Source organism: Furipterus horrens, unplaced genomic scaffold (assembly GCF_987537825.1).
Source record: "Furipterus horrens unplaced genomic scaffold, mFurHor1.1.pri manual_scaffold_6, whole genome shotgun sequence".
Lineage (NCBI taxonomy): Eukaryota > Metazoa > Chordata > Mammalia > Chiroptera > Furipteridae > Furipterus > Furipterus horrens.
In genome coordinates, this window is record NW_028327176.1 from 185621574 (window position 1) to 185647054 (window position 25481).

Consider the following 25481-nt stretch of genomic DNA (forward strand, 5'->3'; position numbering starts at 1 on the left):
ATTCTTGCCATCAGTTCCCCACACTGGCTTTTCTTTCAGTTCCTTAAATATATAGTACCCCATTCTGCCACAGGGCCTTTGCACATCATAATCCAAGTAATTGCTTGGAACACTTGGCCCCAGTTTCTCCCCTTGCTTGGTTAATAGTTGCTCTTTCATTAGGTCATATCCCACTACCCTGGGGAAGGTTCACGGATCCCTTAGACTAGTTAAATTTTCTTGTATAATTTATAGCACCATGTACCCCTCCTCTGTAGTTCTTATCATAGTTGCAATCTCACACTTGTTTTGGGGTGTGTGTGCAAGTGTTTCGTGTCTGTCTTTGCCCACTGCTGCATCCCAGCACCTTGCACTCTCCAGCACATAGTTGTTCAATAGCTGTTTGTTGAATACGTTGTAGAGGGAATGTTTAAAAGATTCCAGTCAGCAGAATGTATTAAAAAATGCCAACTATTCCAAAAGCACACATTTACATATGAACAAAGATATGCAAATTAAAAGGGTTCTAAGTTATTCATAACCATTCCCTAAGGGGTGTCTGTTGAAGGCACCCCAGGTTGGCCCATTTGGGCTTACGATGTGCTGTGAAAGTTCAATTGGGTTTATTTAAAAATATTCCATATGCCAGGCCTCTAATAATTCAAATGAACTCTCCTCAAGTTAATTTTAATTAATAAGGCTTTATTACATATTGATATATGGAAATGGAAGAATAAAAATAAAAGGTCATTAACCAGAAAGGGTTAGTATCTCAGCCTACTGTAGATTATTTCATAAATAATTACAGAAGGGGAATTGAGAGAGAAAAGGTGAAACTCTATGGATTAACATGTCTTATTGGAAATTGATTTTATAATGAGTCATATTTGGAATTCATTTGACATTGATTGAAAAGATAACAATTAAACCCAAAGAAGAATTGTGTTATATAATCCACAGAAATACATAATACACACATTTCTACATAATTAGAATTGAGAACCTAAGCCAGAAGAGGCAGGAGAAGATATTCAGTCCAACATCCCTACTAATATAGTAATCCTCCCTTCCACATCCCTGATAGCTGACATTTTCTGGTTTTATATTGCAAGGCACCTGTTCCATTTAGGGCAGCTCTAAGAATTAGAGTTTTTTCTTCTCATGTCTCACTGAAATCTGTCTTCTGACAGCTCACCCCTTCTGTCTTCCTGAGAAACGCATATCAGATCTTTTCTCTTCCCTGCTTTTCAGGCCTTTAAATAATTGATTGTAGCTATCATGGTGCCCTAATTACTCTTTCTGGGCCAAAATGTCTTCATTTCTCAAGACCTCTCACAATCTTGAACTGGCTTTCTTTGCCTGAATTCTATTTTTGTCCCATGATGGTGCTAATCACTTGGTAATGAATTTATTTTTTGTTGAATTTATTGCAGTGACATTGGTTAATAAAATTATATAGGTGTCAGGTATACTGTACAATTCTACAGTGCACATTTGTAGAGTTCACTCAGCTACTTCCTCTTTGATTTGGACACAGAGCATTTCTAACGGTGCGGCAGAAGCTATTTGCCTTCCCAACATCTGCATCACGCTGTTCCCAGTGACTTACGGTTAACAGCGGCCCCCGCCCACCTCGTCAACCTCTACTGTTGCCTCTTTGAACCCATGAGTTTCATACATCTCTGTGGTTTTCCTCATCTAATCATCACTTTCACTATCATCTCTGGTAAGTGACCTTTCGTATTTTGCTAATAATAAGAGCTAACTTTTTAAAATGAGGCCTCATGCTAAGGGCTTTATATGGACTGTCACATTTAACCCTAAACAAAGCCTTAGGTACTATTATTATCATCTTCACCTTACAGGTGGGAAAACTGAGGTACGATGGGACATTCTCCAGGATCACACACACAGTTGGGCCTTGAACCCACGCTATGTGACGTTGGAGCCTCTGGTTCTGGGCAGCAGGTTTAATTGCTGAAAACCCCAGAGTCAGCCCTGAGAAGTTCTTCCATTTGACTACAGAAGGTCAAGTTTCCTAAAAGAACGCCTGCTCCCTTCCTTTCTCGTAGGCTCAGAGCAAGGCTCTTTGTCCTGCTCTTTGCCTAAGTTTGCTTCTTGTCTGGGCTCCTTAGTCACTGATTCCTGGGCCAGGATTAAATCCTTTCCAGTGAAAACTTACGGTGCTCTCTCCAAAGTGTTGATTTAATTCAAAAGTAAAACACCTTTGAGAGATCAAGTCATGCAAGGCAGTCCATTAAAATTCTGGTTCTTCCCGGGTAAGAGATATGAACACATTCTAGGGTTTTTGTTTCACTGCAAGTACACATGCTGACCCACCCATATTCGTTCCAATGCAATGGACAAATGAAGGGAAGCTGCACTGTTTACAACAACTCATTTGTATTCTTTCCATACATATTCATTGGTGCCAATTAAGAGTTAGGGCCTGTTCTCGCTACGGAGGACGCATAGGTGAGCCAAAGCGATAACATCCCTTTTCCCATGGCACTTCCATGCTAGTGTGGAGACAGACATGGTAAACAGATAAGCAGATATTTGGTGTGTCAGGTGGTATAAGTACCGTGGAGAAGAACAGAGCAGGACACTGTCAGTGGGGCTGAGGAAGGAAGGAAAGAGTTCACTAGGAAACATTTGAGCAGAGACTTGGGGGAAGAGGGGAGCAAAGATCTGAGGAAACGTGTCCCAGGTAGAAGGAATGGCAGTGGCCAAAGGCACTAAAGAGAGTGTGCTTGGTGTGTGAGAAAAACAAGAATGGCCAGATACCCGTGGAGAAGGAGGTGGAGTCCAGGAGCCTCAGGAGGCCTGGGTGTGTGTGGGGAGACCATGTCAGGCTCTGAGCTGGTGACACATTCTGTAGATAGCAAGCACATCGACCTCTGAGAAACACACTCCAAGGTCTTGCTGGGGGGTTGGCTGAAATGCTAGCTGGTCTATGGGGGGAAAGGTTGCTTAATAGACCAGATAACTTGTGTAAGAGACCAGGCTAGCAAATAAGATGAAGGTATTGATCTTGGCAGAGGGACCAGTGGAGTGTGTGTGTGTGTGTGTGTGTGCGCGCGCGCTTACTTTTATCCCTGATTTTAAGCATTTATACTGCATTCTGAATCTTAGCATTTTGTTACATTGCTTCTTTTTCATCATTAAAAAAAGATCTTAATGGAATAGTCAGGTGTTGTCAACTGACTCGGGGTGCTAGTTTGGTTTGATAACATACCACTCTTTAGTACTAATGTTTGGAATGCAAGCATGTGGCTCTTCCTACCCATGAAACACAACCAAATCCAGTGCTACATAGTTACAGGTCAGTGTCCCACTAAAAGGAAGGGAAAGGGGATAATGTGCTGGTTAGATTCTGTGCCTCTAATTTATTCCAGTGCTTAGTTTGCCACCTGTAAATACTTCTTAAGTGAGCTAAAGCATCAACATTGGGTCCAGGTGTTCATTTATTCTTTTGTCAGATATTTACTCTGTGCTCACTCTGTGTCAGATACTGTTCTAGGTACTGACCTACAAAAGAGAACAGATACTTCCAGCCAGGATGGAGGCTTGGATAGATACACTGCGTCTCCCTCCACAGCTAAGAAGGAACACAACTACCTCAAAACTAGAGACAACCAGAAGTTCCAGAAAACTGAACTGCATGGAAGTCCAACAAACAAAGATCTAAAGAAGAAATACTCATCCACACAGGTAGGAGGGGTGGATCCGGGGTGGAGAGGATGTGGTGTGGTGGGGGCAGCAGCAGCAGTGACAGGCAAGATGGTGGAAAGTGTAGTCGCACGTTTTAAAAAGTAGGGAAGGACACCTGGGGAGTGTTCCCAGCCTCAGACCATACCATGCAGCTCATGGTCCCAGCGCTGGGGAAAATAAAGCCTCATTGCTTCTGACTGTGCAGGCCAGTGCGGGGTGGGGAGAAGGAAGAGACTGCCGGTCTCTCAGCAGAGTCCACTTGTGTGTGGGGCCCCCGCAGTCCTAGAGCACTCACAGACCCACCCATTCTGGGGCGACGGCCAGGGCAACAGCTAGAGAGGTGCCAGTCCCATACAAAAGTCAGAGGATTGCCTAGAAGAGGGGTGAGTGCTGAGCAGGAGGCATTGTTCCCTCTCAAACCCCTCCCCCAAATACAGCACCACAACGTGGTGAAACAGGTCACCCTATACTGATGAATACCTAAGGCTCCGCCCCGACAATGTAACAGGATGCGACAGCTCTACCTAAGACACAGAAGCAAACAAACACAGAAGCCTGTCAAGGTGAGGAGACAGAGAAGTGTGGCCCAAAAGGGGGAATGGATCAAGGTTCCAGTGGGAGAACTAAGTGACGAGGGGATAGCCAACCTAACAGATATAGAGTTCAAAACACTGGTGATAAAGATGCTCACAGGCTTGACAGATATGCTTCAGTATGGCAGATGCATAATGGAAGAAGTGAAGGCTAAGCTAAATGAAACAAAGGAAAATCCACACAGAACCAATGGTGAAGGGAAGGAAACCAGAATTCAAATCAATGACTTGGAACATAAGGAAGAAAAAAACAGTCAACCAGTACAGAATGAGGAAACAAGAATTGAAAAAAAATGAGAGGCTTAGGGACCTCTGAGACAACTTTAAACATACCAACATCTGAATCATAGGGGTGCCAGAAGGAGAAGAGGAAGAGCAAGAAATTGAAAGCTTAATTGAAAAAATAATGAAGAAAAACTTCTCAAATTTGGCAAAGAAAATAGACATACAAGTCCAGGAAGCACAGAGAGTTTCAAACAAGCTAGACCCAAGGAGGATCACACCCAGACACATCATAATTAAAATGCCAAAGGTTCAAGATAAAGGGAGAATATTAAAAGCAGCAAGAGAAAAAACAGAGAGCTGCCTACAAAGGGGTACATGAAAAAGTATCAGTTGATTTCTCAAAAGAAACTCTGCAGGCAAGAGGGGACTGGCAAGAAGTATTCAATGTGATGAAAAGCAAGGACCTACAACCAAGATTACTCTATCCAGCAAAGCTATCCTTTGGAATGGAAGGGCAGATGAAGTACTTCCCAGACAAGGTAAAGCTAGAGGAGTTCATCATTACCAAGCCATTATTATATGAAATGTCAAAGGGACTTACTTAAGAAAAAAAAGATCAAAAGTATGAACACTAAAATGACAATGAACTCACAACTATCAACAACTGAATCTAAAAAATAAAAACAAAATCCAACAAAGCAAACCAGAATAGGAACAGAATCATAGGTATGGGGATCATTTGGAGGGTTATCAGATGGTGGGGGGAAGACATGGGGAAATGGTGCAGGGACTAAGAAGCATAATCGGTTTGTACAAAACAGACAGGGGGATGTTAAGGATAATATAGGAAAAGGTGAAGCCGAATAACTTCTATGCATGACCCATGGACATGAACTAAGCGGGGTGGGATTGCTAGAGAGAAGGGGGGTACAGGGCAGAGGGGAACAAAGGGAAAAAATTGGGACTACTATAACAACATAATCAATAAAATATACTTAAAGAGAGAGAGAGAGAGAGAGAGAGAGAGAGAGAGAAACAGATAGCATCCTGCCCCCAGGAAGTTCCATGCTTGGTGTGTCTCTACCATGTCCCCCACCCACTTCATTATGGCCGTGGCCACTGTGTGGTTGTTCCTATACACTCTAAGGATGGCAGAAGAGAGATCCTCTTCATGCTTCTTTTGAAATATCAGTTCTTTCAAAAATGTTTTTCTTAACATTGTGTGTGTGTGTGTGTGTGCATGTCCCTGTTTATCTGGGGCCCTAAACACAAGCTTTGTGTGCTTATCAGGTAATCCTGCAGTGAGAGTGGAAATTAACATTAAGCCATTGTTTACTGGAAGCAACCAGGGATTGGTTGTGGGGAACCACTCCTTGTGGTCTCGGGAATTGTAACTCCGGCCGTAGGTCTGACTTGCCCCTCTCCCCCAGCTTGTCTTTAAGTCTCAACAGCACACTGGAAGGCTGCGTGGGAGACATAGCTGAAAACCACTCAGAGAGTTTCCGTGGGAATTGGATTTAAAGAATGCTTATTGTGCTTTGGAGCTTGCTCTGCTGTTCTTACCTCTTAGTTAACTATAAACAATCTCTAGCAAGGAACGTATGAAACCTTGCACCTCATGCCAGTGCAGCGTCAGATGTTTAATAGATCCTGACACAGACTGGCCACCGTGCCCTCTGTACTGGTACTTGTAATTTTTAACTGTCAACTATAATCCAGGCGCCGAAAGGCTATTGATGATTTATGAATTTTGACCTTGCATCTCCCATGCGTGCCCTTTTCAATGAAAAGCATGAGGGATGGAGGTCTTGCGCTTTCTCCACTAGAGGGAACAGCCACCTCCCTACCCCCCAGACAAAATACAGTGTCCTGGATAGATTTGTTCTGCGGTGGTCCTGGAACCTCTGCTGGACAGAGTAGTTTCCAACTGAGCCGGGGCATGGGAGGCAGGTCAGCCTCAATTGGTACCTTACACTCTCACGTGCCCAGGCCTTTTTTGAGTAGGATGCTGTTCTGGATTGAAGCAGGCCCCCCAGGTGATATGTTGAAATCCTCACTGCTTAGCACCTCAGGATATGACCTCACTTGGAAATAGCGTTGTTGTAGATGTAATTAATCAAGTGAAGAGGAGGTCAGACAGTAGGTGGGGCCGTATTCCAATACGACTTCATCAGAAGAGATCACAGAAACACAGAGACGCAGTCACGACAGGAAAGAACACCACGTGACAACAGAGGCGGAGACGGGAGTGCTGCAGCTGGAGGACCAGGAAACAGGGTTTGCTGGTCAAGCCCCCGTGGCCAGGAAGAGGCTGGGAAGGATTCTCCCCTCCAGGTTTCAGAGGCAGCAGGGCCTTGCTGACACCTGGGTTATAGTCTCCAGAACTGTGAGAGAATAAATTTCTATTGTTTTAAGCCTCCTGGTCTGCGGTCCTTCATTCCAATGACCCGAGGAGACTAATCCAGATGGCATTAGTGCTTTTCCGACCTTCTCAGAGCCTACCTTTTGCACATCTTCCTTGTAGCAAAATCAAATCATTTGCTTGCATGAGACCTCGTGATGTTCTAGAGGAGGGGGCAATGTTTTGCCATCTCCATATTTCTGGCACGCAGTGGAGGTTAATCAGTACTTGTTGCACCTACACGTGCAAGGCTGACTGATGACATCACTAACTTTCTTGACTCTCAGATCATTTTGCCATTTTCTGAGCTTCCATCTGCAATTGTTAGGTCTTCCTTCAGTGTAAGGAGCCTGCCAGATTAATGCTGATCATGAAATACGCATCTTATGAAGACCAAACTTTACAAATATAATTTAAGGACCTCAGACTTTACAAATATAATTTAAAGACCTCAGCCTAACAACAAAAAGTTCACAGGGCTGCCTCAGTCATTACAGGCAGTCTATAATCAACCAAGTGATGTTTGGAGCTGGGAAAGCAAGAGTCTCCTTTTCTCTGCATCATCACCTGCCTCTGCTGAACACTTATTTATTAACTTATTTGAAGAAATGTACTTGCTTCTATTGGAAACTTTTAAAATTTCAGTTGACCTTTGACCAACATGGTGCTATAGGCACTGGCCCCATACAGTTGAAAATCCACACTTTGGACTCCCCCAGAACTTAACAACTGTATTTTTTATATAGATTCTCAAATTTAAAAAAAATGGACTCAATCTTACCATCTAGAATAAAGATAGTGCTAAATTTGGTAGCATGTTGATGTACTAAAATACCTTACTTTTAAAAATATTTCAAGTTCTCTATAAGAAAGGAATGGGATCCAACCTTGGCAGGCTACGAGGCTCCTTAAGGGCCTGTCTGTCACCTTGAAAGGCCTGACACAGAGCTCTGGTCCAGTCTCCTGCTGCCCGGATGTGCACACTGAAGAAGTCCTCCTGGGGTGCGGATGTGAGGGTGAACGGGTGCCACTCCAGCCGGGATATGGATGGGCACTGGAGCAAGATGTATTGCCCCGGAGCCATTTGAAAGTGACGCTTTTTCATGTGAATTTCTAGCACCTCCGATGGATGGCTTACCACCTGCATTAGAACAAATGGAGTTGTTGGTCTTTAGACTCAGGTGAACTAATAAGAAAATAGCCTTTACTACATTGAAGGTTTTTAAATTCTTCAATCAGCTCTTTTGAGGTATAATTTGCATGTACGATCCGTTACGAGCCTCCAAAGAGCTTTGCCATCGCTTTCCCATCTGGGTTGAGAAAACCAGCAAGAATGAAGTTTCTTTCCTTCACAGTGAGGTCCGAAATTCAGGTAGCTACATTGGACACGTAATTTTACGTCTCGAATGGCCAAGCTTTCCTTAGCACAGGTAACTAGACTCGAGAAAATAGAAGCTAGGAGTCCTGGCTGCTGTGGCTCAGTGGATTGAGCGTCGGCCGGTGAGCCAAGTGCTGCTGGTTCGATTCCCAGTCAGAGCACATGACTAGGTTGCATGTCAGGTCCCCAGTTGGGGGTGCAAGTGAGAGGCAACCACACAGTGATGTTTCTCTCCCTTTCTTCCTTCTTTCCCCTCTCTCTAAAAATAAATAAGTAAATAAACAAATAAATTATTTAAAAAAAAAAGAAAATTGAAGCTAGGCTAACTATCACGCATTACACTTAACTGCGCTCAAGTTATTAAAATAATCATAGGGTTTTCTCTGTGTTTTACAAATATAGGTTCCGCTTAAACATAGTGAATTCTCAATCTTTCGTGAATTAGCTCTGATATTTCTTCCTTTTAAGTGGAAAACAATCTTCAAACTCACTCTGAAATGTTTGGCTTCAGTCAAGTCTTGTGCAGGCTCCTACCTACGCTCTGTGTTTTAGACGTAGAAGGCATCATGCAAAACTCTTACCCCTTTTAAAAGAACTTTATAACTTGCTGCTTATCAGAGGGGAGAAATTAATTTCCCCCTTTTTATAGATGCTCATCTTGTTTTTGGAAACATTGCTCTACGTCCCCAGCTCTTTTATTGTGGCAGGAGGTATAAGGGAACAAAATCTCATGTCTAGATTCTGTGACAGTATTTTTCCCACACAGAAGAGAATCTCACCACATTTTAATCATTACATCTGTTTCTCTTCTCCCTACTGATATTCGTTCTGACTCTGCTGTTAAGCTGTCTCCCTAGTAACAGCTTTAGTAGACTTCTAGAAGTTTTACTGTCTAGCTTTTGATACAGCCTCATCGCCTTTGGTGCTTAACTTGAAAACAGCAACACAGAAACAGCTTAAAACAGAAATATGAAGCAATTTCTAGGCCTCTGCTCTTATGAAGACTGTTAAAGAGATATAGTATTCCAGTAATGTTGGACTAGCAAGGCGGTCTAGATTTGGTTAGCAGAGAATTTCTTCTTTGACGTTTAAAAAACTGGGGGCAGAGTATTTGGTCCTTTTTCAGTCTCCTAGACTCTGTATTCTTGGTCTACCTGCTCATATCTTCCCCCAGCACAAGGTAAATATTGGTGCACTGTGAATAGGCTTGTCAAGACTGGAAAAGGCTACCCCTGAGCAAATGCTACTCCTTCCCCAGGATAGAACTCCTCCTATGTCCTTCCCTTCTAGTTTGAACCCCTCAGCAACCCCCTCTCTCTGAACCTGAGGGTGGCTGTTCCCCCCATCTTCTGTTCAATAATTCCAGGTATGAGCGTATGGGCGTGAAACTGCATGCATTTCATTTGTGTGTGTGCAGAACCTGTGTCTTTCTGTGGCGAAGGAAGTGATTATACTTCAAGCTGCTATGACCAGTGTAAAGCATACTCAGTCCCCTGCCTGTGTCTCCCCTGGAGAGAAACTGAAATAAAGAAAAGAACAGCTGATTTGTGTGCTGTCCCATAGGCTTTATCAGAATTCTGCGGGCCAGGCTGGAGCCTCAGTCCCTGCCTTCAGGATAATTAGTCACACGAAAAGACACGCAGGATGCAAGCCATTATTAGAACAGAAGATGAGCCTCTAAATTACAGACGGTTCTGCAATAAAGATGGCAAATTAAAAACTTGGGCTAATAAAAAATTTCCATCTGCATTCAGGCTTTTATTCCAACATAAAGCTACGTGCGTACCTTCGTAATGACAACTTCCTGTTGAAACCGCCAGAACCGAATTATTCTCTCACATGCATACAAGACCATGGGGCCCAAGACCCATTTCCAAGCCTGCAGAGAGAGAGAGAGAGAGAGAGAGAGAGAGAGAGAGAGAGAGAGAGAGAGAGAGAGGAAATGAAGATAGAATCCAAAAGTTTTCCATTTGAACCCAATCAATATATAACATGATGGGGTTTAGACATCGTCCTTTAACTGTGGGCCAGCTGTCAACAACAAAGATGTCTCCTTGTATTAAATATTAGAACATTCAATTATTCCTTGACATCTACAAGCTTATTTAAGAGATTAAACTTTCTGTATTGGCTTTTATGCTTACTTGATCAATGATGCCTTTATGTAATTAGAAATAATTGAATTTGCAGAGAAATAAGGGAGCAGATTGATGCTTATGTTACATATGATAGGGTCATAAATGCTCCCAAACTCAGCCAAAGTCAAAGGCTTAGGATGATACATCACCGAGCCAACATAGGACATGGGATGTTAAATAAAAACATTTTGAAGGGTAATTTTGGGGGCCAACAATGCATCACAACTTGGGGGTCTGCCTGAAGAAACATCTCTCCCCCCACCACATGAATGTACACTCCCACATGCCTGCACAGCCAGTGTTATCTGGAATGAAACATAAAGTTAATTTCTCAGCATTTTCAATCCATGTTTACAGAATCAGAACAAAAGCCTCAACGATTGTCTGGAGAACTGTTGACAGGGAACATTTCCATTTTTACTAAAGCCCATCCTATGTTAACCTCTCCTATGTTTAAACGGCACGGTCATGTGACCAGCAGACCATTCCTGCACCAGGTGTTGGTTACAACATACGGTGTCTTCTTTCCCTAAACAGAAAGAAATGAAACTTAAAAAATGTTTAAAGGCTTCTCCTAGGCCTGATACTAATCAAGCCCACAGGGCATATCGTCGGCAGCCGTCCGTCTCGAGAGACGATGGTGTAGCTTCCCAAGAGTCCATCTGCACCGCCGAGAATGGCTGTGCAGTCCGACTCGGGAGTGACATCGTATCTGTCTCCTCCCGTGTTGAATCGACATCTTGCGATGACGCTGAAGCTACAGAGCCTGGGCAGGGTGATATGGAGGGTCTGCTGTTGCCCATGCAGCAGACCCCCCCCTCTCTTCGCAGCTGAAGGGTCCAAGGGAAAGACGGAGTCGATACAGCTTGGCTTCAGGTGCGCCGCAGGAGTTGCCGGTGTTGACTACAACGTCAAACCGCCTTAGGGACTCCGGCTCCGGATTTTCTGTCGGGGTTTACTCCCTTAGCCTTTCCCCTGAAGAGGTATGCCGCAAGGCAGCGGAGGTTTTTTGGAGTCAGAGTTTTCCTTCTCTGATGTGCCCTGACTGGAAGATCGAACCAGCGACACTTAGCTCGCAGGCCGACGCTCAATCCACTGAGCTAAACCAGCCAGGGCTTACAGGGCATATAGTACTGTCTTTATTTTACGAAAGAGGAAACTAAGGCTGGGTAAAACCAGATTGTCTGGGGCCACAAGGGCCCTGAGATACATTGTAAAGATGTGAACCTTAATGCATCTGACTACCAGACTGTGCTCCTCCCAAGGCTCCGGTGCCTCCCTCGAGCATTTACCATGTAATCACGCTCTTCCTGTCCCATGTTGACATTGGTACTGACACTTGTTTTACAAAACATTAGAGACAGTAATTCATTAAATTTCAGGATATTAAGGGTTCTTGGAAATGTAGTCTAATTTTGCATTTATAGAATTAAAAACCAGACGTTCTGGGAATGGATATGAGTTGCCTAGGGAGGCAGATCCAGATTGCAGTGAGCCAGGACTATAACTCAACCCACTTCACAATTTCCCTAAATTCCCTCCCTGGTGTTCTAAATCCAGCACAACCTTATCCTGGTATACTTACTATATAAGGAGCAGGAAGGATGTTCACAAGACCATCACTGATTGACTCGGTATTTCATTACTTCTTAGTCCCTTACCTGCTATCTTGGTCCCTCTTTTCTGTTGACAGATCACAAGTCCTTCAGCCTTACCTCTTACTTCTGTTATCCTTCTTGTTGTTTTTGTTCATTTTGTTTATTCCTGGGTGTGTTCCTATGGCACCTCGTCTCACCTACATCAGCCTTCTCTGCTTTTCCCCTGAGAGTCTCTCGTTTGCCTGAACAAGGCTTGATTTAGGTAGGCAACACCAAGCGATTTGACCCGCTTATTCTTTCCCGCCTCAGTGGGGTTCAGTGACATGTTTGGAAGAGCAGAGAGAACAAAACCTTTGTCCACCATGCAGCCATGATGATGAGCAGAGGAAGGGCCGAGACAGGAAGGGGCAGGTGTGAAGGACGGAGTTGCACCAAGGGAATGACTCTGCTGTAGGTCACGTATGCTCAAATGAACTAAAAATGCTATTGAGAATCGAATATTTACAGAAATTATAGCAAGAATGTAATTCTTTCTGTACAAATTCAGAGAGCTATTTGCAAAAACACATAGTCTTTATGTATTTTTTACAAGTAATCTTCCCACACACATTTTAGAAAGTCTTAGACAGCACAGACTGGATTTGGGGAGTGTCAAGTCAGCCATGGTCTCTGATTTTTCCATGTTGATAAAATGGAATGGATTCGTTTCCTTTGTACAGCTCGTCAGGAAGGAGAATGTAAGCTATTAATCCTCGGTTCAGTCTCTACTCTAGTGTATAAATTGCTTCAGGAGGAGAAGCCCAATTTAGTTCCACTGTGATAACCCCGGAGCCCCTGGAAGTTAGGGAGTGAGGGAGGAGTATGGCCAGAGGTGAGTCTCAGAAGATCATCTTAGCAGCGATGGCCAACACAGACAGACAGAGGGAAGACAAGGAGGCCGTGGATCAAAGTAAGAAGGGCAGGTATGAGGTAGAGTCTGAACTGGGTCTCAGGAGACCTGCTTTTGGTCTTGGGGTTATCATCTATAACCCTGTGCCGTCAGGCAAATCTTACGCCTTCTATGTTCAAAGTTTCTGTTCTGTAAAATGTGTTGGAAGAAATAATTTTGGGGGGTTCTCTCCAAGCTCTTAAATGTTTTAGCTTTATTCACAGAGATAAATATAATGTCAGGGATGTGTACTCACAAAAGTAAGGGGTAGAAGAGGGCCAGAGATTCAAAATGAATGCTGGAGTAGAGAGATGAAAGTTTATGCCCACAGAGTTAGAAGCTCTGGCTTCGTGATGTGGCTTCGTTCACAATGGCCTCTGTGACCATAGGTAAGAAATTAAAACCTTTGGGGCATCCATTTCTCCATCTATTAAATAAAAGGAGCTGACTATTTAACATCCAAGTTTCTTTAATGCTAAAATACTGTGTGGATTTTCTTTTATTTTCCAAAAATACTCAGAAAATCACTGTATAGAGAGTATTTTATGATAGAAATAAAATCATGTTGATTTAAAAGCTGCAGTAATGAAACTTGTTTCCTCCACTTTCACTCCTGGTTTTTCATTCTTACCAGAAAATAAGAACATGCTGGCTTTGGTTTTATTTTATGTGTGTGCTTATGAATGGCCTCTTTTTCTAGACAATAAGATTTCCAGGAACAATGTTTCTGAATCCTGTAGCTAGTGCAAATTTAAACATATAATAGCCACTTGGAGAAAGTTTGCTGAGTTGACTCTACCTCAGTTTAAGCTTTCCCTGTATGATTGATGTCATTCCCTAATAATTTAAAAAGCATCAGCCTCAGCCTCATCATTGTCATTACACACTATTACATTTTGATGCCATAGGTCAGTGCGGTAAGGTGCTTCTTTGCCTAAGGAAGACCAGGCATCTTTTGAGAATGGACTGCGTGAACAATTCTAGATTCTGGAGTCTTGTATGTGTCTGTGAATTTCATGATGAAAGGGCAGTGAGACAAATGGGGGAGAGGGGGCTGCAATGTATAATTGGTTCCTTTGATCAGTTCAGTTTCTAAGAGATGAAGTACAAAGCATGCTCTGTCCTAACATGGGGCGCAGGGCCACACTGATGGGGAACTGAAATAGTCCATTCACAGAGGCGCCATGAAAATGCACTGCGTTAAGGGAGGCAAAGTGGAAGGGAGGAAGTCCCGCAAAGACTGGGGACATGTGGTGCAGTGAAGCACGGGAGCCCTTTCCTGTCCTTGGGATGCCTTCTGGATTCAGTGCCTATAAGACATCAGAGAGAATATTGTACGTCCAGCCAAGCGGTAATTGCACGGCCCACACACACTTTGAATTAGGATCCATTAAAAATAATGGGAAAGAGTGACAACATGGGTTTGGGTGTGCAAGGAGGTGTAGCAGCGGAGCGTTAGAGGGATGGGTAAGTTCTCCCTTTTAATGATAATTAATGTCTGCATCTGCGGCTGCTGGGAGCAGGCTCCGGTCTGTATTCATGAGGTGTAGGAGGGTATTGATTTTTTTATGGAGACGCTGTAGCTGAAAATTTTAGAGAGGCATTCATGGTCCCCATTAATATGCAGGCTGGGTAGTGGTTACTGATAGTTGAGTTTAAGACAGAGACGATCTATACTGGCCATTAAAGGAACCTCAGGCTTATGGGCACATCTATTCAGTTTGCTCTGTTTTAAACATTCTTCCCGCAGTTTTCACCTTCAGATCCAATGTTTAATTTAAAATTTTTGAGGATTTTAGAAAGAGGCAATTATTTTATTCTGCAAATGTTGATGGCTTAACTTCCTAAATCCCACGATTTATATTCTGTTATATACTATGAACCCATTTTCTATGACTTTTTTTTTTTCTTTTTGGCACTTGTTTTCTCTTCTAGTTTTAATCTCTTGGTTTTTTTATTTTTTTCCACACCATCCAGCTCTCCCAACTTTTGTATTCTTCTAAGATACCCAAGAAAACAAAAAAATGATTATTTCTATTGATTTCAATTTACCTATGCCATCAGGGGACATGATTAGAGCACACCCAGGAAATCTTACTTTTGAGGTTTTGTGGGCACTATCCTCTAATTAAGTCTCTTTTTGGCTTCCATTGTCATTATTTCAGTTCTGGGAGCTTAATTAGAACAGGAAGTAAATGCATTTAACACCCCAGTTTTTTTTTCCTGTCCCAAAAGCTATAGAAAGAAGAGAGGCAGGCTTAGAAAGAGGGCATGTTCTCATTTGGTTGTTGCTTAATGTTTGCTTGAGAAGCGACGCTATTAATTCTCGGAATGGAGAAGGCGGACAGGGAGCTGAGTTTCCTGAGAACAGAGGGTGGAGAGCCACACGGCTTTCTAATTCCTCCAGGGCCATTATTGTGCGTGCCGTGCCATGAATTCCCACAATATCAGACATCCACATTTAGCTGTACGCAGAACACATTTCAAAACAGACAGAGTGCTTTTGGCAGTAAACCTCTTTAGAAATTATCCATAACTCGATTTCTCCATTAGCACACGTAATAAAGACTTGGCTTTGTCTAGCGGTGACATGGGCTATTCTTTTCTTAAGCATATACAACTCCAGTTATTTTAACGATTGTGACAGCTATTTTTAAAAAGTTCCTGGGTTCATTCTTACCGAAGGCTCCTTGCCAGAAAACTGAGGCACAGGGCACTGGGCAGCTACCTGCCATTCAGCGTAGTGGTCTCTACAGAAGGTGATGTTGTGCAGCAACAGGCTCTCAGGAGTCTGGCCTCGAACGATCCGACTTGCCATTAAAAACAAAACAAAACCCCCAAATTTAAAATCGGTTTTGGGCAGTCTCATGACACTACAGACATCTGTTCTACAATGGGCTCTAGAATAGCACTTCCGCTGTCTTGCAATGGGCCATCATTCATTCATCTCCCTTAGCATCTTTAAAAAGGGAAGTTCCGTGTAACTTTGAAGATCCCAGAAAAGAAGTGCCTCTCTGTGGTATCCTGTGTTAAATTGAAAGTGTTTGCATTAGAGAATTTATAATGAAGGGAAATTGTTTGAACACATCCTTTTGTAGACTGTTGAATTTAATTAGGTCACGTCTTGTCCTGATTGCTGCTTCGGGCTAATTGGCTAACTTTGTACTATTTGGGTCTTTTGCAGATTTATTTAACTTCTACTCTTCTTGGTGTATTTCTGAGCACCTAGAAGTTTTCAAGTGAAGAAGTCAAAAGAAATGCCTTGAATAAGGATAGTTTTTCCCCCAGTGACCACTGGAAGGCTTAGTGCTTGACAGGGTCAAAAGAGGTCAGTGTAAAGTGTCTCTTCAGGACTTCACTGATGAATGTGAGCATGAGAAAGGAAACTGGCCCTTGTGAATGGAGCACTGGATCAAGAGTCCTATGATCCTTCTGTATTACCTTTGCCATCAATTCAGTAGTGTCTGACCTTTGATCCATAGCTTTGGTACAAGTTCCTCAGTTTACCCACTGGGGCCCCAGCTGCAAAGCCTAACACAGTGAGGTCATGGAATATGGGAATTGCTCAGCTCCTAAGTGTTTATGAATAAAATAACTTGATTCATCTGTGGGAAATACGGTGCTCACAGGCTGAGAAACTTAAGCATCACACAGGCTCCTGTCCTGGGTAGCCTGTGGGGTACCACGTGCCCCTCTGCATCATAGGACATGGTGGGAGGGAGCATCCGTGCCCTTGGAAAAAGCCCAGAGAACTGCCGTTTTGGCCTTTGTCCCAGTCTATTTATGGAAGCCATCCAAACCTGATAACATCCGTTTGAGCTAGATGAGAAAACCTATCTCTGAATCTCCTCGGAGCAAGTGATGCCCAGATACAGGAAGGGCGATTAATAAATGGGAGCTGGAGGAGAAGAACCTGTACATTTTAACATCTTCATGCTTAGGCTCTAGGCAATATTCTCTATATTATCTAAAGAAATCCCAGGACAGTCCGCAAATGCAGTATCTTTTTAAACATTAAAAATTTCCAATGTCTTCATCTATGCCCCCCCCCCCCCAAATAGGAAGATTAGTGGGCCTGAACACATTCCAATAATCCTACTTTACTTGAAATTTGAAAATTACTTTTTGTGGTAAACAGTAGCTGTAAAATACTTCAAGCTGAGAGGATTAAATGAGGCCCTTATCCCAAAATAAGCCTTTCCACTACGTAAAAGTGACTAAAAATTTCATCTTACGAAATTTGGTATTTGGATACTAAAAAAACACCTCCAAGGAAGCACTGCCCATGGAAACCCTTTTGTTCTCAGACAACGTGATGGGGTGTGAATGCAGGGGCAGTGAGGTGAGGGGGGCAGTACACGCATAAGTCTCGTGAAGAGACTTCTAGACTCACGTGGATTATGAAGAGCCGCTTAGAGGTGCTACAGGGGTTAACCCCTAGCATCAGGAGCAGCATCCAAGGAGAAAGGGGGGACTGCTAATTTCTGGGGTGAAGCCCTCTGGGACCACCTCCCCTTCAAGATATGAATGGTCAGGGTAAGGGATTAATCCCACCTTCAGAGGAGCTAACTGCAAATATTTTAAAGCTAAAAGAGACTCGAAAGCCTTAGCCAGGCAGCAGCAGCAATGCGAACATCGACTGGATTCCTAAGGCCCAGCAGAGGGCCGGGCAGTTGGTTAGGGTACAATATGCCCCCAGGGGCAAGTCATCCTTCCGAAAGGTCTGTGTCAGACAAGCTGTGGATAGTGGGGGAGGTCTTCCTCAGAGGAGCAACAACAGCAGAAGGAGGACCCCCTCCTAGAAGTGGGGACTGAGATGGAAGGGACATCTAGTGTGAAGTGAGTGGCAGAAGGCAGTGACTTGCTGAAGGGCAGACCCAGAGGAGCTGGCAGGAGGCCCCACACGGGGCCCACGGTCACCATGCCGTGCCGCCCCTGTGGCTGCGTGCTTGTCTTTCCAGATCGGGGCAGAACAGAGGCCCCCTGGGCACCAGGCCCCTCAGCACACAGCCGCCGCAATGATGGGAGAGCAAGGTGCAGGGGAGGTTTGTGCTGGCGTGGGACGCGGGACTCTTTCAAACCGTGCCTGGTGTTTGCAGGGTCCCAGCCCCATTCCGGCAGGTGCGGAGGAGGAGTGTTCCATTCTCGAAAATGAAGACCCATCCTTCAGGGCTTGTTACCAGTAAAGGTTTAGTTGTCTGAAGACCGGCATCCTAGGTCTGACTCTGCCATTTATTTGTCCTGGGCCCTGAAGCAAATCAATGAACCCACTGAACCTCTGTTTCCTCCTGAGGAAAGGAGGAAAAGGGCAAGCACCGTCTCTGCTGGGCAGGATTGTTGTCGGGGTCAAACCGATCATGCCTATGAATGTGCTGTGCAAACTGTGCAATGGGAGAAAGGCACCAATGTAGGAAATAATTAATATGGGACAAATTACGTTGTAGACATCAATTCGTTAATTGGTCCAAAACTATTTTGTTAATATTTAAAAAATTGAAAATAGTATATTGGGAAGGGTTATACTTCAGTTACTAGTCTAGCTTCTTGATGAAGAGGGTTAACAGCATACGGGAGGCATTGAATGCCAGAACAGCATTTATGGGATGTTTGAGCAACAAGGATATTTGTGGTCAGAGGGGTAACTGAGGTCCAGATGAGACAGCTCGCATACTACGCTCTCCCCCACAGTGGGTTTCCTGATGGGTGGTTTTGGTCGAGCAGGTTGTCAAAAATATATATCCCAACTAATGCCACATAAATTAGATTGTGGAAATAGATTCTGCATGAAACACACATATATTGTCATCAACCTTCCTTATAATTTCTGCATTTAATAGATACTTCAAAACTTCCCAACAAAGTTAGCTAGGAAAAATAAATATAATACTTCAACAGCCATGTCTTTTACTTTCCATGTTACTAAAAAAGGTACATTCTGCGACTCGCCACACTGAATGTGCCTTTTCATGTGGTCTGTGTGTCCTTTGGTTCCCTGCTTGTCATGTTCCTGCATCCAAAGGACTTTCTAAGATTATTTTGAGGTTCACAGAGATAAAATCTTCCACACTGAGCACAGTGTGGACTTACCCTGCCCCGTGGACAGCCAGGCTGATGAAGAAGATGATGAAAACGTGGTGCGTGTACCAGAACAACTCGTAGGAGATCTGTCTGATGAACTCAGTGGAAGAGGTCAGGATCAAGATGAAAGCCAGAGAGATCATCAGGCCAGTAATGCCCGCGGTTGTCGTTAGCAGCTCAGTGGCTGTGTTCTGAAAGAAATGAGTGCCAGGACATTACTGTCGTAGCTCTAATTTTCCATTTGAGGACCAATACTTGAGAATCGCAATTCAAAATGTTCTAATCAGACACATAAACAGAGTGTGGCAAAAGTAGGTTTACAGTTGTTCATATGGGAAAGAATGAACCGTTTTATGCTCTCACACTGTAAACCTATTTTTTCTCCACCTCGTATTAGTTTCAGAATGGTCCCCATGCAACTCAAGAAGATAGCATATTTGCTTGTTCCTCTCTCCCATCGGATAGCAGACATTCGCGTTGTGAAAATTTCATCAAATGCATTTCATTAATTTCATTTTTTCATTTCTATAAATCCATTTCTATGACAAAGTTACTATGTTAACTGAAATTAGGACAATATGTAAAAATCTATTTTAAGATAAAATACTGTAAAATAAATCTGAGTTTCAAGTTTTTAATTTTTAAAATAAAAATGGGGATCACTTTGCTTAATTGTATTTTAACATTAAGAAGCCCTTCCTTTGCGAGGTCCCTTCGAAGGATCCCGAATAAAGCTGCTTGCAGGCTCCCCTCTGGTAGTCAGTTACTCCTTGCTTTTCCTTTTTAATTGGAAGGACCATGACTTGCATTTCTTTCATGCCGCCTCAGGAGGCTTGGCATAAGACTTTGTAAATCCTAGGTGATCAATAAAGCTACAGCTATTCTTATCTGGTATACAATGCCAAAGGCCAGAATTCTGACCTGCAAGTTTGGGGGATGGCTAAATAGCCTTTTAGAATATAAATCACAAAGCATTTTGTTTTTGTTGTGAGTTTCCCATATTCTTGCCCAGTCATTAGTATTCACACGTTGTGTTCCTAACGTTGAGAAGACCATGAGCTTAATAAACTCACGCCGTATCTTTTGTCAGTAAAACCTCATTGATTTGCGTTGCTTGGAGATCTCGAGGTGGGTTGGACAGGGACTTCTCTGATGTTTATTTTCTCTTCCTAGAACCAACAGTGGAAGTGAAATGGAAAGACTATGTCTAAAACATTTGAAAGGTTTTTTTCAAGTGTACTCACGCAGTTTAGAAATCCATCTACATCATATAAGGCACTAATTTTAAACCATTCCTCTTTGCTTATTAATGCAAATCCCTGCTTCCCCTTTCCTGCACCAGACTTACAGACCGGTTTGAGTTGCAATATATCCTCTAAAATAACCCCACTGCACCCATTTAGAAATACTCTATAAAGTACACTTTGTGTTACTCATACTAATCATTCTCCAAAAATCCCAAATTAGAGGGTTCCCTGGACTTAATTAATGCTTACATAGGTGATTACTTCTAAAATTTTAAAATAACTATATTGGAAGTAATTTAATCACGATGTTGAATTGCTTTAAAAGTATTTATAATAAATGTTATTTACTATATAGTCTGTTGATGTGCAGCAATGAACTTTCCAGAGCCTTAGCGGGGAAAACAGTTAACCCCAGTAGGTGCCCAGATAAATGCTGGGGCTCAAATGAGGACACCAAGGCCTTCCCACAGGCTTAGGGCATCTGTAGTTTTGATTTATAACTTTGAAACTTGTGCTTTTAACGGCTGACAGCTATGAAAATATGACTCTATTTGATCAATGGCCTGATATTGGAAATCATCTTAGGATAATGAAGGGACATGACACGGAAGAATTTCCCCCCAAAGAGACTTTGAAGTTTGCTTCTTCAAATAAAGCTGCAGGGGTAAAATGGTCCAGGTGGCAATGGAGAGATTTCCACTTTTGGAGTGTATTGTCTTAGGGCTTTTCTTGGGCAATAGAGATTCTTTGAACAACCTGATTGATGTTCTGGGTGCCTAATATGGCAGTACATGGCCGAAGGTTTAGATCACAAAGGAAGAGAGGTAGGGGGTAGATTAAGCTGGAGAAATGTCTTAATCTGGACAGACAGACGGATTTCTGTAGCTCCATGTTTAGTTTTCTTTGTTTCCCACATGTGCTGCCACACTCTGTGCGCACAGATAATTAGCATTCATGGTGTCACTAGCCATACAGGTCTCACTATGAAATGAGCTACTTTGCCCAGCGTCTGATTTGGAGAACCAGCTAGTCACACGTGTGCCAGAAAGGGACACAGGAGAATAGATTCAGAAAACAATTAGCAAATTGAAAATGAAGACACCTGATTTATAATCCCTGGATTTAGACAGCACTTGGCATTTTTTATGATTCCAACATCAGCAAATATTTATATATATAGGCTGCTTTTAAAATTTAGAATATTAGAAATTTAACAGGGTTAGGCATATTTATTTTTTGCTATAAACAAATTAAGTGGCATCAGTTTTTCTCTTTGCTCAAAATGTTGCTAGCAACATTTGTGGCAGAAAAAAATAACTTTTATTTCCAAAAAGTGAAGTGAACGTTAACATTTGACAGAAACATCTTCTCTGGAGCTCTTTCTAGTAACAGCTTTGTAGGTGTTCCTGCTTGTAAAAGGGGTCGGAGAAGGAAGGATTTTTCAGGCGCAAAAGGAAGAACTCACTGTGTGCAAGGCCCGGATGGGGTTGAGGTAGCTCTCGTTGGCGGTGTCGCCGAGGTTGGAAAGGGCAGCCACAAGCCCGTCCGCGTCCGCTGCGTGGCCCCGGTGGTAGCGCTCCAGGTTGTACAAATGCGCCACAGTGTGGATGGCTATGGGCGAGCAGACAGCACACGGGTCATGCACCATGAGGATTTCCTCCGCTGGTAGTTCCTCAGGATCACAGTGACTACACGGTCACGTTTTTCTGTTATGGTCTTATAATCTCCGAGGCAGAGTATACATACACACTAAAGTGCCCCTAATACATGCATAGGTACCCCTAAAAATACACAGACACACAGATAATTACACGCCACTATTTACGCAACTAACCATCTCTGTGCGTTCTTTTTGTTTCTTGTTTGTGGTTTGACCTTGGACTTTTAGACTCCAAAATTTATTGCGAGACACAAATTTCTATTGTTTAAGCCACTCCGTTTGTGGTTTTGTTAGGGAGGCCCAGGAAGTTAATATACACATAGCTACCTCCCCAAACTAGACAAAACAAAAAAACAAACAAACAAAAAAAACCACCACCACTATAATTTGGAAAAGTGGTCAGAAACAAGTAGATTCATTCCCAGAGCATGTTAACATTATGTAGGTAACACAGGTGGAACAAAAAGATATGCTGTAGAAGATATTGACAAAAAGGCTGAAGCTGATGCAAAGGGAAAAAAATACATATTTTTAAAAATTGATGTCATAATTGTATTATAAAACCACTTTAAATGACCTATGTTTGCTATGTTTCTTTAAAGGAAGAGAGTTTTTAATACATGGTAGTTATTGCCATTTTATTATTTATATATTTTATTTATTGTTTCTTCTTCTTGAAGAAGACACTTTCACGTTTCTTGTAATACTGGATTGGTGGTGATAAACTCCTTTAGCTTCTTGTTTGGGTAGGTCTTTATCTGCCCTTTATCTGCTGGGTAAAGTAATCTTGGTTGTACGTCTTTGCTTTTCATCACTTTGAATATTTCGTGCCAATCCTTTCTGGCCTGCAAAGTTTCTGTGACAAAATCATCTGACAGTCTATGGGAGCTCCCCAGTAGGTAACTAACTGCATGTCTTGTGTGGCTTTTAAGATTCTTTCTTTATCTTTAATCTTTAATCTTTGGCATTTTAATTATGATGTGCCTTGGCCTGGGCCTCTTTGGGTTCATCTTGTTGGGGACTCTCTGTGCTTCCTGGACTTGCGTGTCTATTTTCTTCACCAGGTTAGAGAAGTTTTCCATCATTATTTTCCAAATAGGTTTGCAGTTTCTTGCTCTTTCTCTTCTCCTTGGGCACCCCATGATGTGGATGTTTGTACACTTGAAGTTGTCCCAGAGGCTCCTTACACTATCCTCAAATTTTGGGATTCTTTTTTCTTTTTGCTGTTCCAATTGGGTGTTTTCAGTTTCCTTATCTTCCATATTGCTCATTGTATCCACTGCATCATCTGCTCTACTCTTCATTCCCTGATATAGTCTTCATTTCAGTTAGTGTATTCACCATTGCTGACTATGTTTTTTATTTTTCTTTTGTGGTTTCCATGCCCATTTTTTATGCTATTTAAGTTCTAAGTCCCTTGAGAATCTTGAACTCTGTGTCTGGTACATTACTTGCCTCCATTTCATTTAGCTCTTTATCTGGAGTTTTTTCTTGCTCTTTCCTTTAGGACCTATTTCTTTGTGTCCTAATTTTGGCTGCTTACCTGTGTTTGTTTCTATGTATCAGTTGGAGCTGCTACATCTCTAAGTCTTGGCAGAGCGGCCTTATGTAGTGGGGGTCCTGTAGGGCCCAGTGGCACAGCCTACCCAGTCAACCGAGCTGGTGCTCCAGGTGTGCCCCATGTGGGGGCTGTGTACACCCTCCCTTTGTAGGTGAGCCTTGGTTGCCATTGGCACATCACTGGGAGGGATTGACCCCCAAGCTGATCAGGCTGGGGAGACCAGCTACAACTACAGCAGAAGAGCTGCTGTGCAGGGGCTGACCTCATGGAGCAGGACTCACTTAATTGGGGCTTTGGCATTCGCCCCTTGAGTGTGTTGCTAATAGAGGTGGCTGGGTTGTAATATAGCATGGTCTGAAGCTGTTCACCTGGTGCACTGGCTCTATTGCCTCCCAAGAAGTGCAGGTCAAAGTGAATCACTACCTGTACCCTGCCTGGGGCCACCTGGCATGAGCTACAGAGTGATCTGAAGATGGCTGCTACTTGTGCTGGGCCTGGAGATGCCTAAGAGAGGCCAAGCTTCAAACCAAGGCTGGCTGCCACTAGTGCCAGGCCTGGGGCCACTTAGCAAGAGGTATGGGGCATACTGAGGCCAGCTGCTACTTGTTTGAGAGATTTTAAGGAAGTCCTAAGCATGAACCAAGACAGGCTGTTAGTATGGAAAAGCCTCTTGAAATGAATTGGGTGGCCCCTGGAGTTGGGTGGGCTAGGGTATCAGGAATCACCAGGGCGGAGCTAAACAGTGTTAGCCAGGTTAATGGTATCCATCTGCCCACTCTGGGGGGGAGGGCACAGAAAAGAGACAACGGCTTCTGCCAGCACTTCTGTCTCGGAGAAAGCTGCCCCTCCAACCCTTTGCCTCCAAACCAGACAATTCAGTGTCTCCCCATATGTCCCTACTGCCTTTTTGAGTTTCTGCCCCAGTGTTGGAGCTGAGAGTTAGCGAGTCTGCCCAAGTGAGTCCATGCACAGGTCCTTTAAGAGGAATGCCTGAAACTCAAGCAGTCTTTACCTTCCTCAGCCAAAATCTTTGCTGTGGGGAGGAGTTGGGGGACGGGATGAAAAAGGGGAAGGGATTGAGAAGTACAAATGTGTAGTTACAGAATAGTCATGGGGATGTAAAGCACAGCACAGGGAATGTAGTCAATAATATTGGAATAATTACTTATGGTGCCAGGTGGGTACTAGAAATACTGTGGGGTGGGGGGGGGGGGCACTTAGTAAGCATATGATTCTCTAACCACTATGCTGTACACCTGAAACCAATACAAAATAATATGGAAAGTAAACTGTAATGAAAAATAAAATTAAAAAGTAATAGCAGTTGACTTCCTGCCAAGATGGAGGTGGAGACACATGCAGTGTCTCCCTCCACAACTAAGAAGGAATACAACTCCATCAAAACTAGAAACAACCAGAAGTTCCAGAAAATCAGACTGCATGGAGGTCCAGCAAACAAAGGTATAAAGAAGAAATACTCCTCCAGACAGGTAGGAGGGGCGGAGCTGGGACAGAAAGGACGCAGTGTGGTGGCGGCAGCAGTGGTGGCAGTGGCAGGTTGGCAGAAAGCACAGTCACATTTTTAAGAAGTCAGGAGGGGCACCTGGGGAGCATTCCCAGCTCCTCAACAGACCTCACAGCTCACAGTCCCAGCGCCGGGGAAAATCAAGCCTCATTGCTTCTGACTGTGCAGACCAGTGGGGCTGGGGTGGAGGCAGAAACTGCTCGTCTCTCAGCAGAGTCCTCTTGTTTAAAGGGCCCCCATGGTCCTAGAGTGTCCGCAGACCCACCCACTCTGGGAACAATGGCCAGGGCAGCAGCTAGAGGGGTGCCAGTCCAGTGCAAAAGTGGGAGAGGTGCCTGGAAAAGGGGCAAGTGCTGGGCAGGTGGCATTGTTCCCTCTGGACCCCTCCCCCACATACAGCGCCACAACATGGTGAAACGGGTCTCCCTGTAATGACGAATCCATAGGCTCTGCCCC

The 25481-nt window shown here is 43.5% G+C and overlaps 1 protein-coding gene across 1 annotated transcript in view; it reads right to left on the reverse strand.

Moving 5' to 3' along the window:
- The window catches only part of NOX3 (NADPH oxidase 3), a 59637-nt gene that overhangs the window by 24288 nt on the left and 9868 nt on the right, over positions 1 to 25481 (reverse strand). The window contains exons 5-9 of the mRNA XM_090280702.1: positions 21745 to 21890; positions 19042 to 19223; positions 15635 to 15764; positions 10077 to 10169; positions 7800 to 8053 (exon numbers count right to left, since the gene is read on the reverse strand). Coding sequence (XP_090136828.1) covers positions 7800 to 8053; positions 10077 to 10169; positions 15635 to 15764; positions 19042 to 19223; positions 21745 to 21890 — 805 coding nt within the window. The remainder of the gene's footprint in view (positions 1 to 7799; positions 8054 to 10076; positions 10170 to 15634; positions 15765 to 19041; positions 19224 to 21744; positions 21891 to 25481) is intronic.